The sequence below is a fragment of the Chelonia mydas genome, chromosome 2 (genome assembly GCF_015237465.2).
Source record: "Chelonia mydas isolate rCheMyd1 chromosome 2, rCheMyd1.pri.v2, whole genome shotgun sequence".
Taxonomy (NCBI): domain Eukaryota; kingdom Metazoa; phylum Chordata; order Testudines; family Cheloniidae; genus Chelonia; species Chelonia mydas.
The window spans coordinates 50,348,563-50,365,015 of NC_057850.1; the positions used below are offsets into that span (position 1 = coordinate 50,348,563).

Consider the following 16,453-nt stretch of genomic DNA (forward strand, 5'->3'; position numbering starts at 1 on the left):
TTAGTTCATCCAGCAAGGGTCCTTGATTTCTTTAGGCCAGAAACAACACATGAGGGTGGCGGCAGCATGTGGGGTAATATACTCCCCCAGAATTGCTGCTTGGTTTGTACTGTGCATGCTCAGTTACACTGCTGAAGCTGGCTGCCCTCACTCTTCCCCCCACACTATCAGCAGGCATGGCTTGTCTCTGCCTTAGCCACTGGTTCTCAGCTATTGCAGTTTGGAAACTAGTAAAGGATGTTGTATGGCCTAGTCAACAGAACAATGGACTGGGTCTCTGGAGGGCTGGGTTCTACCACCGGCCTGCTGCATGACCTTGGACAAGTCATTTCACTGCTCTGTGGCTCAGTTTATTCATCTGTAAAATGGGACTAATGATACTTAGAAAATAGTAAATATTTTCCACAAAAACATTTTTAAAGGATATTTTTAAGCTAATATTTTCATCAAGATTTTTCAGGGAAGGCAGGGAGCAGGGTTTCTCCCAAAAAGGAAACCCCAACATTCGTTTGTTTTTGAAAACTGAAAAATGTTTGATTTTCAAAAACCAAAAGAATTTTAGTTTTCAGTTATTTTCAGTTTCCCCAACCTACAAACCCAAATCCCTTGTCTATATGCAAATACTGCTGTATACTGGAGTAGGGGTTATTTCTCCAGGACTATGCAAGAAAGAAGTGACACACAGAAGAACAGATGGGAGCTTGACTTTTGTTATTTCTTGGCTTTTTTGTTATTTCATTTGACATGGCTGAGGGCTGCAAAAGTTTAAAATCCTTTCCCTATGGCAAAGTGTCTATTTACTGCACTACCTGCTGCTACTGGCTGTGCTGGTACAAACAGAAGGGAGGGGGAAAGTCAGATTCTGCTTCAAGATAGCACAAGTATCAGCAATATAGTCTGCACAGCAAGCAGCAGGACTAGCCAACCCATAAGACTACAACTCCCAGCATACAATGCGACGCATGGGGCGTGCGTGACCTAACACGCAATGCCGTGAGTAGAGCCCGCAGGTCCTAGCATGCGCCGCAGTTTTTGCCGCGGTGTCTGCCGGATGCGGCCGTCTATTTGTGGCCCCAATGCCTGCTGGGACTTGTAGTCTTAATGCTTTTCAAGCTCGCGGCCGACAATCAGCAGGGAGGGGCACTCGGCACTGCCCAGCGGCGTAGGGGGGCGGGCCTAGGCCCGTCCGTCCCAGTGCCCGTTGCAGGGTCGAACCGCCCAGGTACGGACACCGTTACCCCGCCCCTTCCCTCGCGAACCTGGGCCTAGCCCCGCCTCCCTGCGCGCGAGATGGGGGCGGGGTAGCTGGTGCGGCGGCTGAGCACGGCGGGGAGCAGGTGAGGAGGTGTCGGGGTCCCCGCTGCCCTTGGGGCACTCAGGTGGGGGGCGGAGTCTCTGCGCAGGGAGGGAGCCGAGCCCCGCCGAGAGGCGGGGTATTGGCGCCCCGGGGGCGGGGGAGCAGGGGCGGCCCCCCGCGCTCTGAGGCGGGCGGTGCGGGGTACCGTGACCCGCTGCCCCCTGCCTGGCCGGCTAGTCACTGAGACCCTGGTCGCGGGTAGCCCCCGCCCCCTTAGGGCCCTCGGGCGCTGGGGTGAGGGTAGCCCCCGCCGCAGCCGTGGCCGGGCTCGTCCCGGGGGCCTCGGAAGCGCGCCCCTTCCACAGCCGCGCTGGGCTGCTGCCCTGCCCACGCTGCCTGGCCGGTCTCCGCCCCGGCGGTGGCTGCATGGGCGAATGAAAGTCACTGGGGAATAAAATAAATCCTGTTTCGTCGTCAGATGGGTGAATGTATTTTGCGTCTGGGCTGGTACATCCTCCTGCCTTGTTGCGGGCAGGTGTTCACGTTTTTGGATGTCTTAAAAGTGGGAATCGCTTGTGGACCTATATAGTAGGTAAAGAAGCTGCGGTCTGGTTCAGGGGGCCTGCCACTGGAGCCTGATTCTGCTCCCGCTGAAGTTTTGCCATTGACTTAATGGGCTAGAAAAGACTGTTGTGACAACATACACGAGGTATGAAGGCCTAAATATGAAGAAGAAAGTGCAGATTCTGTAAATGCAAGATAGTGCTTCTTATTCATAAAAGTTATATGCATTATAAAAAATACTCAGATTGCCTATATTCGTGGTTTTCAGCCTGTGGTTTGTAGACCCCCTAGGAGTCTCCAGACTACGCCTAATATTTCCAAAGGGGTCTGCACCTCCCCATGAAATTGTTTAGGGGCCCGCAAATGAAAAAAGGTTGAAAAGCACTGGCCTATATGGTATAAATTATGTAAGAAGAAAATGTTCAAATTACCAGGTTCCAGATAGTGGAGCACTCAGTAGTGTGGGGGGCGGGGGGGAAGGGGAGGAAGTTTTCCATGTGTCCTCTTGTGCTGTATAATTAGATGCATCTGATATGCCTGTTTATCTGATAGATTTGGAAAATTTAATGTTAAGAAAGCAGTTTGCACTCTAATAGTGTAATAGGATTGGGGCTGTATCACAGTGCCAAATGTTCATTTGCTTGATATTTGCCACATTTTTGGAATGTGTTCTAACAGTTTTGAAGTAATACAAACTACTGAGCAGATGTCAGCTGATGTCTGGGTAAAGAGCTAGTGGAGATTCTTATTTAGTTTTAAAAATGTAAATTATTCAGAACCATATGGACATAGCTAGCCTATGTAAGCACACTTTTTTATTGCTGCCACCTATGTCTTGTTGATTAATAAGCTCCTGTATGGTTTTTTTTACAACATTTTGCACAATGGCCTGAGCTTCACTGAGTCTCTGAGCAATATCTCAGTAAACTAATAAATGGCTAAATGGACAGTATCCATGTAAATTTAACCCAAAATTTATTTTTTGTAAAAACAAAGTTTTATAGAACCTAAGACCAATAGAGATGTTGCTAAATTTTAACAGAAGTCAAGTGTTTGAAACCAGAACACTAGAAGTGAAATTGACTAAAACAATACTGACTTCATTGTCCAAGTAGAGAAGCACTCAAATTAAACAGAGCATAAATAGTGACAAGTAAGTTGTTGTTGTTGTTGTTGTTTTTAAAAACAACAAATCTTAAATTCTAAATAAAATTTTGTTTACAATGTGTGATTTTAAGTTTTGTCATTTTTAACTCTTTTTTTGGTGTGGCTTTAGTGAAAAACATGTTGATTTTTAAACCGTTAGCAGTATCCAATACATTTAAATACAGACAGATTCTTTCTTTATGGTGTGTTGAGTTTAGATGCTTCACTTCAAGGAGAGAAGAGTTGGGTGTTGTAAACATGGAGGCAGGAGAAATTAGCATCTTTGTTTTGTAGCATGCGATGATGCAGAAATTCTGAAATCCAGTTCTTTGATGGTGTTTGTTTAGCAGTTAATCATTTTCAGACAACAATTTCAAGGGTGACTGCTCTTTTCTTTCGGTGTAATTTTTGCTTGCTGTTGGGGTGAACTATCCCAAACAGAGGTTTGGGAGAGGAACACATCTCTTCTGAAGAACAGGGAAAATCGAGGTCTGTCTGGATAAGATGGAGAAAAGTTGTTTATTTTGTTGTAGCACTAGAAAGAGTGTGCTGAATGTTTTGCTGTATGTATCTATGAAGTAGCTAAGGTGTAAATGATTCCATTGCTTTATTGTAATTAAATGTGAGAGTAGTATTAAGCTTTAATGCATTAGATGGGTAGCTCATTTAAAATGATCCTTAACCGGTCATCTTCACTGCATCAGTGTGAACCTCTTATCTGTCAAACCACTTTTAGGCAAGTAGCAAAACAACTTTTTGTCTGTTTTTTCTTCTTCCTTTTCATGTATTGTGTCAATCCAAGTAAATGTGTAGGAGCAATTACTTGAAGTTCAGTTGAGATTTTGGGCTGTCACATTTGCATCATTTTCTTTTTCTGATGATTTGGTTCCATACAAAGATTCTAGGGTTTTTTTGTATTTTTGAGCTCCACCATTAGCAAATAATGACAGGTCAAAATGTTTTTTTGTTTGTTGAGAATTTAAAACTGTATAAACATGATCTCCAAGTATGAAGTAGTCTGTTCTTGCACATTATATGTGTCTTTAAAGTCAGGGTGCCTGAAGGAGTTAAGAACAAAAGAACGGCCATACTGGGTCAGAACAAAGGTCCATCTAGCCCAGAATCCTGTCTTCCGACAGTGGCTAATGCCAGGTGCCCCAGAGGGAATGAACAGAACAGGTAATCCTCAAGTGATCCATTCCCTGTCACCCATTCCCAGTTTCTGGCAAACAGAGGCTAGGGACACCATCCCTGCGCATCCTAGCTAATAGCCATTGATGGATCTATTCTCCATGAATGGTATCTAGTTCTTTTTTGAACGCTGTTATAGTCTTGGGCTTCACAACATCCTGTGGCAAAGAGTTCCACAGGTTAACTGTGCATTGTCTGAAGAAATACTTCCTTTTGTTTGTTTTAAACCTGCTGCCTATTGATTTCATTTAGTGACCCCTAGTTCTTGTGTTATGAGAAGGAGTAAATTACACTTTCTTGTTTTTTCTCCACACCAGTCATGATTTTATAGACCTCTATCATATCCCCCCTTAATCGTCTTTTTCAAGCTGAAAGTCCCAATCTTATTAATCTCTCCTCATACGGAAGCTGTTCTATACCCCTAGTCATTTTTCGCCCTTTTCTGAACCATTTTCAATCCCAGTATATTTTTTTTGAGATGGGGCAACCACATCTGCACTCAGTATTCAAGATGCGGGCGTACCATGGATTTATATGGAGGTAATATGATATTTTCTGTCTTATTAACTGTCCCTTTCTTAATGATTCCCAACGTTCTGTTTGCTTTTTTTGACTGCTGCTGCACATTGAGTGGATGTTTTCAGAGAACAACTATCCACAGTGACTCCAAGATCTCTCTTGAGTGGTAACAACTAATTTAGATCCCATCATTTTATATGTATAGTTGGCGTTATGTTTTTTAATGTGCATTATTTGCATTTGTCAGCATTGAGTTTCATCTGCCATTTTGTTGCCCAGTCACCCAGTTTTGTGAGATCCCTTTGTAGCTCTTCACAGTTTGCTTTAAACTTAACTATCTTGAGTAGTTTTGTATCATCTGCAAATTTGGCACCTCACTGTTTACTCCTTTTCCCAGATCATTTATGAATATGTTGAATAGTACTGGTTGCAGTACAGACCCCTGAGGGACACCACTATTTAGTTCTCTCCATTCTGAAAAACTGACCATTTATTCCTACCCTTTGTTTCCTATCTTTTAACCAGTTATCAATCCATGAGAGGACCTTCCCTCTTATCCCATGGCAGCTTACTTTGCTTAAGATCCTTTGGGTGAGGGATCTTGTCAAAGGCTTTCTGAAAATCTAAGTACTATACTATATCCACTGGATCCCCCTGTCCACATGCTTGTTGACCCCCTCAAAGAATTCTAGTAGATTGGTGAGGCGTGATTTCTCTTTACAAAAAACATGTTGACTCGTCCCCAACAAATTATGTTCATCTGTATGTCTGACAATTTTGTTCTTTAATATAGTTTCAACCAGTTTGCCTGGTACTGAAATCAGGCTTCTTGGACTATAATTGCCGGGATCACCTGTGGAGACCTTTTTAAAAATGGGCGTCACATTAACTATCCTCCAGTCATTTGGTACAGAAGCAGATTTAAATGATAGGTTACACACCACAGTTAGTAGTTCTGCAATTTCATATTTGAGTTCCTTCAGAACTCTTGGGTGAATACCATCTGGTCCTGGTGACTTACTACTGTTTAATTTATCAATTTGTTCCAAAACCTCCTCTAATGACACCTCAGTCTGAGACAGTTTCCCAAATTTGAGCCATTCTTCTCAGGTGACAAATCTAAGGATCTCCCTCACATCCTCAGCTGTGAAGAGTGATGCAAAGAATTCATTTAATTTCTCCGCGATGGCCATATCGTTTTTGAGTGCTCTTTTAGCATCTTGATCATCCAGTGGCCTCACTGGTTGTTTAGCAGGCTTCCCGCTTCTGATGTACTTAATTTTTTTGCTATTACTTTGAGTCTTTGGCTAGCTGTTCTTCATATTCTTTTTTGGCCTTCCTAATTATATTTTACACTTCACTTGGCAGAGTTTATGCTCCTTTCTATTTTCCTCACTAGAATTTAACTTCTACTTTTTAAAGAATGCCTTTTTACCTCTCACTGCTTCTTTTACTTTGTTTAGCCACGGTCACACTTTTTTGGTTCTCTTACTATGTTTTTTAATTTGGGGTATACATTTAAGTTGAACCTCTATTATGATGTATTTAAAGTTTCCATGTAGCTTGCAGGGATTTCACTTTTGGCAATGTACCTTTTTAATATCTGTTTAACTAACTTCCTCATTTTTGTGTAGTTCCCCTTTCTGAAATGAAGTGCTACTGTGTTGGGCTTCTGTGGTGTTTCCCCCGCCACAGAGATGTTAAATTTAGTTATATTATGGTCACTATTACCATGCGGTCCAGCTATATTCACCTCTTGGACTAGATCCTGCACTTCTCGTTGGACTAAATCAAAATTGCCTCTCCTCTTGTGGGTTCCAGGACTAGCTGCTCCAAGAAGCAGTCATTTAAGGTGTCACGAAACTTTACCTCTGCATCCCGTCCCGAGGTGACATGTACCCAGTCAATATGGGGATAGCTGAAATCCCCCATTATTATTATTGAGCTTTTTAATCTCTAATCTCCATTCGTTCTGCAAATGCTTCTAATACTTAATTGCTTCCAGCTCAAACCATGTAAAATGTGCCCAGATAACATGGTTATGAATGCCCTACAAATGCCTGCCATATTATATGCTCTACACGTAAGCATTTTTTTCATACTCCTAATTTCCTTTCCAAGGATACTTGTCATATTTTAGTACATATGATATGTACGCAAATGTATCTTCCATTCCACCCACACCTGTAGGTTACTGTGTGTTTCCGTTGATTCATAATATGTAAATCATCATTATTATTCATAAGGATTTGGTTTGTATTGTGTGCTTCTTAAGCCTTTCAAAAATGTATAATTGGTAACACTTCAGGAGGGAAGCTTCAATTTGTTTATGCTAAATATTAGTAATTACAAAATTTTTAAAAGTTGCAGTTTGTTTTAAGTATCTATATATTTAACCTAAAGTTACAATTTTTCCAGCAGACTAGTGATGCAACACATGGGCGGCGAGGGACGCTTCCCCTTGGGAAGGCTAGTCCCCTGCCCTGCCTCGCCTCTTTCGGCCACGGCCATGTCCCACTTGCTGCTCTCAGGCCCCACCCACATCCTGCTGAGAGTTGGGTCGGGGCCACGAGTGGATGGGGGACCTGAGAACTCAGCCGGGGTCGAGCTCTTGGCCTGGACCGGCAAAGCTCTCGACCCTAGCTGGAGCCCGGAGCCTCTCCCCTCTTTTGCCTGTTCCGTTTGCCCAAGCCCCCATCCTGCTCCACTTCTTCCCCTGTGGCTCGACCCCCACTTCACCTCTTCCCTCTAAGGCCCTGCTTCTTCCCCCTGCCCCACCCCTGCTGCAGCCCTGAGACAGGAAAAGCTCTGTGCCGCCGCCGGGGCCCCGAGGCCATGGCAGGGAGTGAGAGCGCCTCCAGCCCCGGGACCATGGTGGGGGGCGATTTTTCTGAGGGTCCCAAATCCACCACGGCCCCTCCTTCCCAGCAGTGTGAGGTTCGGGGAGGCTTAGCCTCCACTACACGTCACCCATGATGCAACAGTATTTAAATGTAATCTTTTTGCGGGGGTTATGTAATGGGATGCAAGTCATACCTTAACTATCCATTCAGGTTTTGAGGCTCTGAGAGGTAGAGGTACCTCTCTGACAATGCACCTTTTAAAAATTAAAGATTAACTTTTGAGGGGACACTTAAAATGATAGCAAATTCCATGTAATGGTGTTTTAACTGTTATCTTAATGTAATTGTGGACTCCTCCAAATACAGTATTTTAACATTATCTTTCTTCATATTTCTACAATGAATGTAGTCATTTCAAAGTTTTCTTTGTTTCCAGATATTGTATTCTTGAAAAGAAGAGAATGAACCTTAAACTCTTGGACCACAAAGTATAGATTTGCTGAAGTTTTCTAATGAAGAATGGCAACCCCCTATGTTCCTGTTCCTATTCCTATAGGAAATTCCTCTTCCAACTTTACAACACACAGAAACCAAAGAAGTTCTTCCTTTGGGAGCATCTCAACAAGCTCAAATTCTTCAAAAGGGCAGCTGGAGGACTCTACCATTGGTAGTTTTAAAAAGATGAGTGTGCCTGAACAGATTGGCTCCATGTCATCTATATGCAGTAGTCCACTTGTTAGGACTAAATTTACAGCTGTGGACACATCTATTGAATACTGTACTCAGCCTATGGAAGATACTGAGCAAAATACAGACTCTGGGAGCTGGGAAGATCGACCTTCTACACCTACTATACTGGGTTATGAGGTGATGGAAGAAAGGGCAAAATTCACTGTAAGTTTGTTTCAGAGAAGTGCAGTTCCTCCTGTAAAGATAATAGGATCATGAATTTGATTTCATAATGCTTTTCATTTAAATAATTAAACCTTCAGCTCAAGGATCTCGGAGTGCATTACAAATATTAATTTAGCTTCTAAATACTGCTGTGAGGTGTGAGAGTAGTTTCCCCATTGTACAGATGGGGAAACTGAGGCACATAGGTTTTCTTTCCCAAAGTCTCAGACACTGTGCATTAGATCCCAGTTCATTGCCTTATAGATTCATAGATTCCAAGGTCAGAACAAACCATTGTGATCATCCAGTTTGACCTCCTGTATAACACAGGCCCATTGAATTTACCAAAAATAATGCCTAGAGCATATCTTTTATAAAAACATCCAATATTGATTTAAAAATTGTCAGGGATGGAGAATTCACCGCGAGCCTTGGTAAATTATTCCAATGGTTAATTAAATTACGAACTGTTAAAACTTTATACCTTTTTTCCAGTTTGAATTTGTCTAGCTTCAACTTCTAGCCATTGGATCAGGGGTTCTCAAGCTGGGGGTTGGGACCCCTCAGGGGGTCACAAGGTTCTTACATGGTGGGGTCACGAGCTGTCAGCCTCCATCCGAAACTCCACTTTGCCTCCAGCATTTATAATGGTGTTAAATATATAAAAAGTGTTTTTAGTTTATAAGAAGGGAAAGTCTACATAGCAGTGAAACCACCGCACAGCCCAAGCCAGCGAGCATGGGCTAGCCACGGGTTTCTCTTTACTGTGTAGACATATTCATAAAGACCTATTCATATATGTGTGTATCTGTATTTTCTTTTTCATATCATTCTGTGTATTTTTAAACCATAGTACAACTGTCTACAATTTTACCTTTATGAAGGACCAAATAAGCAAAAAGTAGTCTAACTCTCTGAGGAGGATTCACATAGATTTCCCAGAATTGAGAGTTATCAACTACTGAGACTATAGCAGAATTTGTATTTACCAGTAAATGAAGAATCTGCTATGAAAAACTTGAAGTACTGTAAAATTTATTATACAAGTGGAAAAAGATGGTTAAGAAAAATGTATGAAGCAGAGTATGTATAGGATATCTCTGGGGGAAGAATTGTTTACAATTAAATTGCCAGAAATTTCTTGCTTCTTGTCAATTTAATCAAGGAGCTGTATCAGCCTATACAGTGCAAAAAAACCCCAATATTAACTAAACTTTTCATTATTTTTCTTACACTTGGAAGTCAAGGTTGTAATCTTGGAGTACTGGAAGTATCTTCACATTGTTTTTTTACTAATAAAGTCATGAGTTCTTGATTCACTGCAGATCTTCATGTACTTAAATACTATATATTGTAGATCACTGATACTCAGCTTATTTTCTTTTGGACAATGTTAATATTTTCTGTGTAACAGTACCTCTTTAGCTCCATGGTATTAATGCATTTTTCTATACCATTATCTTGCCTCTGTCACTTTTTTCCATGCCTCTTTCCTCTCCCCCATATCCAAAAAGGTTGAGTCTCCCATTCATAATGAAAGGTGGAAGAATGCCCCTTCCCTGCAGTCAACAGGGGAGTAATCTTGAGCAGCCTGAAGGGGGAGTACACAGTGCATGGGGAGAACATGAAAGTTCATGCATGTGTGGTAAAGGGGCTTCCACCCCTCAGCTCTGCTGGCTTGCCATTGGGTTGGGATGGGCGAACGGGCTAGTCAGCTGGTTCTCCTGGAAGCCCATTCTCCTATTTAAACTTCCCTGGGCTTTTCAAAAGCCTCTTCCTCCATCGTGGATAAGGCTAAAAAGGACCAGATTCCAAAGGTAAGTGAGACTCAGGATTTCACTGGTGGTCTTTTTGCTATGGGGAAAAATGGGAAACCTGAAATCTTCAGACTAAGGTCCTCCCTTGATAACTGTTACCTCCCATGCAGAAGTAGGTAGAGACATTCAGAAGTGAGTTGAGTCCCAAGGTTGGGCCTAGCTGGGTCTACCCCAAGTTATTGGTTGTATGTTGTAAGTCGTGAACACCAAACTGGACCCACTTAAATACCTGTTGTATGTGAGATGGGGAAGGGGCACATTAGTGTTAAAGTTTGGCTTGCTGATTAAAATCCATCCCTTGTGCCTGTTCATTTGCATGCATGTCCTGATCAAATGGGGTTGTTGTGGTGTAATGACACCACATCTGAGTCAAGTGATCAATGACTACAATTTTGATACTGTCAGCTCGGTCACTCTGAACTAATGTGTACATTATTGGCTCGTTTGTCATGTTCAGTCACTTGGGAGGACAAAAACTACCAGGCTCAATAAAAATGGAAGCCAAAACAGTGATTGTCTTTTTGGGAGGGCAGGAGGGAGCAGAGTTGTCCTGCAGTACCTAAACGTTTGAGTGTGTGCAACCAAGTTTTCAAACTGTTATCCAGTGCAGATCTGGATCTTTTAGATGATACAGAGTTCAAAATTAATACTGCCCCAGAGCCTGCTTGATAGCATCAATGTTATGTTTAAGAGCGAGATTGGTGTCATGGATCAGTAAAAAGTAAAGCTGTAATACAGGCTAATTCCAACAGACCTAATTAGTTATAGCATGTTTTATTGATGTATCTTTGGTACCAGAGGTTTCAACTTAAGTGGAAAATACTTTGGTGGAAATCCTGGCCCCATTGAAGTCAATCGGAGTTTACCATTGACTTCATTGGAGCCATGATTTCACCCTTTGTTCTCCGAGAGAAAGGAGTTTCCCTTTTTTGCCCTTCCCTTTCCAAGTCAGTCCTTAGTTTCCCCTTCATGATCAGTGCATGTTAATTTTAATTTAAATGGTAAGAGAACTTTTAAATTTAGGGCTTTTTAATCTGTAGAATACCTTTAGCTAATATGTTTGGTTAAACTTTTTTCATTTATATCCTTCCACTTTCTCGAACAGGAGAGTTATTTCAGCCTTCCAATCATAGAACTATAATAGCAAGATGCCCTGCTTGTACCCTTTTTTGAAGCTATGCTATTGATTTTTACATAATAGGTTTACAAAATACTGGTAAAGAGAAGTCCAGAGGAGAGCTGGGTGGTTTTCAGAAGGTACACTGACTTCTCTAGGCTTAATGACAAGGTGAGTAACAAGTTTAAACTGGCAAGTTCTCAAATGATTTTGTGTGATCTTTCTATTTCTTTTGTTTCCTTTATTTCTAACTTTGCTTATCTTACGTTAACCTTTCTTCTGCTTCTGCTTTTGCTTCCTTTGCACATATAAGGGACTTGTTTGTTTATCCTAATGACTGGAAAACACTGGGATTTATCACTTTTAGAAAAAAATTCATGATTTTTTTTTTCAAGTGAAACTTTTAATGCTTCATAATACACTCTGTATGTACCTGAGTGCAGGGTATTTAACTCATAATAATTAAACACTTGGATAGAAATGGGGTAAGACTATCCAGTTTCTCTTATAAGAATGATAGAGTATTTATCTAAGCTCCTCATCTTCATAGTGTCTCCACTGCAGTAGAATTGTATTGATCAACAGTATGATCTGATGCTCCTGATTTATATGAGCACCAAAAGTATTACATATGTTTATGGGAAATGCTAGTCTTCTGTGTTTGTCTTCAGAGACTTGTGAGTTAATAGATTCCATAAGTATTGATTTTTTTAATTACAAGAAGCTGATATAAAAGTAAAGGCTAACACAGGAGAGAGCATGTATATGCCAGCAACTTAACTTTGAACTTTACAGAAATAATATCCTTTTACAGTGAACTTCTGATATTTCTGCTGGACAAGTTTGCTCAGTGTTTATAGAACACAAATGGTAGGATACGTGAAAATTTAGGAGTATGGGAGTCTACAACAAGAAGTTATATTTTCTCTTTATTCTCAAGAATAAGTGCTTCACATTTTGCCTTTTACTATTTGACATTTCTGTTTCCTCTTCAGTATGTTCATTGATGTTTCATTTTTATATTTCTAAACACATTGTAATTTGTCTTTTCATCCTTGTTAAATTTTTGTTCTGTTCTTTCTCTTTTTTTTCCTTTTCTCCTGATCTAACATCAAGAGATTATTTAGGCACATGGACCCAAAGAAGCATGGGTGCAATAATGGTTATAACCAATGTCTTGGTTATTGTCTTGCAATTTAAGTAACAACTTGCACATTGCGCGTATACAGTGTTTCCGTGGAGTCCTTGTGCCTGTTGTTGTTAATTATCCTCTAGGCCGGGGTGGGCAAACTTTTTGGCCCGAGGGCCACATTGGGGTTGCAAAACTGTATGGAGGGCTGGGTAGGGAAGGCTGTGCCTCCCCCAACAGCCTGGCCTCCCGCCCCCTCTCACTTCCCCACCCATCCAACCCCCCTACTCCCTGTCCCCTGATTGCCCCAACCCCTATCCATGCCCCCGACAGGCCCCCCGGGACTCCCATGCCTATCCAAACGCCGCTGGCCCCGGCCCCCTTACCATGCCGGCTCAGAGCAGCATGTCTGGCAGCTGCGCCTCCTGGCCAGAGCCAGACATGCTGCTGCGCCGCCCTGCAGGAGCGCGCAGCCCCACCGCCCAGAGCACTGCCCGCATGGCGGCATGGCTGCGGTGAAGGGGGGACACTGGGGGAGGAGCCAGGGGCTAGCCTCCCCGGCGGGGAGCTCAAAGGCCGGGCAGGACGGTCCCGTGGGCCGCATGTGGCCCGCAGGCTGTAGTTTGCCCACCTCTGCTCTAGGCCACCTGTATAATGACAGGTGTCAAAATATAATAGAATGTTTAAACTAGAAGACCACTGAATGTAAATTAGTTTGTCCTCCTGGACAAATTTCAGAGCCTGATCTCCATCTTCCTCATTCTATGTACCGCTTTCGCACTAGCTAAAGCATGATCATACCCTTTTCCTTCACATTTTCTCTTTCCTTGGCTGTAGTGTTGGTGGTATCAGTTCAGTTGCTAGTAGCCTAGTCATCATCTAACTATTAAATTTTGTTCGTCATGTCAAGACAAAGGCCAAGAATTGATAAACATAGAGATTTAACGCGACACTCTTTCTCTACAGGTCAAAACTGATTTGTTTTGGTGGAGAAAGCTTAATCTTGTTTTGTAGATGGGGTACTGAAAGCATTTTCTGGATGCATTACAAAAAAACATTACTTAGGATATAGGTTGTTAAAGTTGGAAACTAAGACTGAACTTTCACATGATATTGTCAAGGGAGTTTTGTTTGGATGAGAGTGAGTGAAGGCCATTAATATAAAGCCTTTAATTTGAATTTCCTAGTTTTTTATCAGCATCATAACATAATAAAGACATTTTGTTTGTTTTAAAGGGAAAACTATTTTAGTGGATTTTTTTGTCTCATTCCTCTTGCAGAGTACTTTCAAAAATTTTTTTGGCTTAATTTGGAATTTTTCTTTATCATTTTAATAGGTGAATCCTCTCAAAGTTTTAGGCTTAGAGTGCTTTACAGTAAGTTAAGTTGGTACTCTAAGGATAGACAAGACTTAAAAGAAGCAGAGAGAAAAAGAAGTCTGTGCACCAATATTTATAGTTGTTTACTCAACATGTATGTTAATGCTAATACTGTGGTCTCTGGATAGCTGAGCTAAAAGGCCATACATGCAACAGGGTTCAAAAGACATGATGCAATACACAGATCAGCTTAGGCTGTGGATTGGGATGATGGCAGAACCCAGATATAGTCACAGGTGTATGTAGCCTTCAGTTTTGTAGCAAGATGAAGATAACATTACACTTATAAAACCTCCAACCTAGGTTAGTACTGAGATTCATGAGATCATTTTTAATTTCAGGGAGATTACAACTAAGGTTTCTAGTTGAAATACAGGTGATATTTATCATAGAAGTAGACCATTGGGCAGTATTTTTTGCTTTTATCATGGAATAGCTTTTAAATGTTTACTGCCCTGAGTAATTGATATGTATGATTGTAAGCACAGACACATCTATCTGCAGTAGTGCATAGGTGACTCATATTAAGCGAGAGCCCTCCCACACACCAACCACTTGCCCCACCACCCAGCCTGGAGCCGCCTCCTGCACCCCTGAGCCCACACCCCCTCCTGCATTCCAACCCTCCCCAGCCCAGTGAAAATGAGTGAGTGAGGATGGGGGAGAACAAGCAATGGAGGAAGGGGAGATGGAGTGAGCAGGGGCGGAGCCTCATTGATGGGGTGGGGCAATGGTGTGCGGTTTTCTGCAATCAGAAAGTTGGCAACCCTTGCAACAAATGACCCCTTGTGCTATCTCAAATTTATTTTCAGTTCAAGACTATAATGCATGGTTGAATAAGTAATAGTTCATTTTCATATTTCATTTGTACATTTTGGTAAAATAGTGTAAAAGTTAGTTATTTCTGACACTTCAAAAACATTTCATTGCTGTGTGAATATGCCACAAAATATTTAGCAGTGGGATTTTTGCTGGATCTGTGTATCTTGAAATGTTAATGCTCTATACCAGAAGTGCCTCATTTATGTGTCAAAACTGATTTTGATTGGCTGGCCCAAAAAAGGGATGACTTGCATTCCTCTGGATTTGTAATGGCTTTTATATTTTTATATTTTTATATATATATCTATATAGATATAATCTATCTCTGTGCTTTACAAACTATGTGCAACATCGATGAAATGTTTGATTCTGTAATACTTAGGATTTGCACAGTGCTTTATAACTCATAACAGTATAAAAAATTAAAGCATCAAAACACAAAAGTGAGGTGGGTAACTCCTCCCATTTTTCAGATGGAAAAATGGAGAGGTCAGTTGACTGCCCAGGGCCAAACAATGAATGGCAATGCTGTGATTAGAAATTTACTCTGTAGTGTGGATTAGTCATTTTATGTACGCCAAATACTCATGGTGCTTGAGTTAATGAGGGTGGAAGGGAATTTCTGATTCTCGAGGTAAAAGCTGTTTAGTGGCTTATCTGATTGAGTATTTCAGTAGGTACTTTATTTGTAGTCTTCCTTCATTTGTCTCTGGTTTCTATTTCAGTTAAAAGATATGTTTCCAGGCTTTCGATTGGCACTTCCACCAAAGCGCTGGTTCAAGGATAATTATAACCCTGACTTCCTGGAAGATCGACAGTTGGGACTACAAGCATTCCTGCAGAATTTAGTAGCTCACAAAGACATTGCTAACTGGTATGTGACTGTTTTTTTTTTTCCCCCCATGTACTCTAACACCTGGAGTTGGCCTCTCTAGGCTCTAACAGACTAGCCCATCTATTTGAGCAATAACGTATGGAATTTTGTTGGCAGTTTGACTTGTGCTGTGCAATCAACCATTATATAGATTTTACTGCATCTTTTTAATCTGCATAAAGAGGAAATTGTGATATATTCTATTTTAGATGGTTAATTAAAAATTGCACATTTAAAAAAAATTAAATGTAAGACAAATCACAAGGCATGTTTACTGTGGGATTATTTCTCTGTGTTGAATACAGAATTAATAAATGGCTTTTAATTTATGTTGGAATGAGATGATAGGCTTTCACAGTTTTAAGGGCCTACAGTACCACACCAAAATCACTTGCAACAATGTGCATAAATTTGAGGTGTTTAAAGTTATGTAACATAGTATCACCATGCAAGGTAGTTTTATCAGTGGTATGGCAACAAGAGTATTTCTATATTAATTCTGGTTTTCCATAATACAATAAAAAATTTCTAGAGTCCCACTGATATGAGACTTTTGAATTGAGGATAATTATACCCTCTTCTTGTGAAGCAAGAGTAACAAATACAATTTTAAGGTTTCTTGGGGGAGTAATTGGGGAAGGAGAAGAGGTTGAAGTGGGTGCTGGGAGGGAGAGGTATAGATTAGAGAGCCTCTGCATAGTAGCCTACACTGAAACAAGGGGAATCTCTAAAAGAAAGGGAAATCGTGTCCGTCTCTTTCACCCTCTCAGGGCTTGCACTTAGAAAGGAGCCGCCAAGTTGCTTCCTTAAACTGTATGAATGCGATCGTGTGCTCTTCCCCTCAGCCCTTCATAGCTAAAA

At 41.4% G+C, this 16,453-nt stretch overlaps 1 protein-coding gene across 6 annotated transcripts in view; it reads left to right on the forward strand.

Moving 5' to 3' along the window:
* Positions 1 to 1,010: 1,010 nt before the first annotated feature.
* SNX16 (sorting nexin 16) overlaps positions 1,011 to 16,453 on the forward strand; it is a 31,954-nt gene continuing 16,511 nt past the window's right edge. Inside the window, exons 1-4 of one of the 6 annotated variants that reach the window (XM_037892370.2) lie at positions 1,011 to 1,222; positions 7,997 to 8,454; positions 11,473 to 11,559; positions 15,444 to 15,592. In XM_037892370.2, the coding sequence (XP_037748298.1) occupies positions 8,080 to 8,454; positions 11,473 to 11,559; positions 15,444 to 15,592 (611 nt within the window). In that variant the 5' untranslated portion in view covers positions 1,011 to 1,222; positions 7,997 to 8,079. Of the gene's footprint in view, positions 1,338 to 1,410; positions 2,007 to 7,996; positions 8,455 to 11,472; positions 11,560 to 15,443; positions 15,593 to 16,453 lie in introns of those variants that run through there. The other 5 variants (XM_037892368.2, XM_037892372.2, XM_007052932.4 and 2 more) reach the window with 5 other exon arrangements.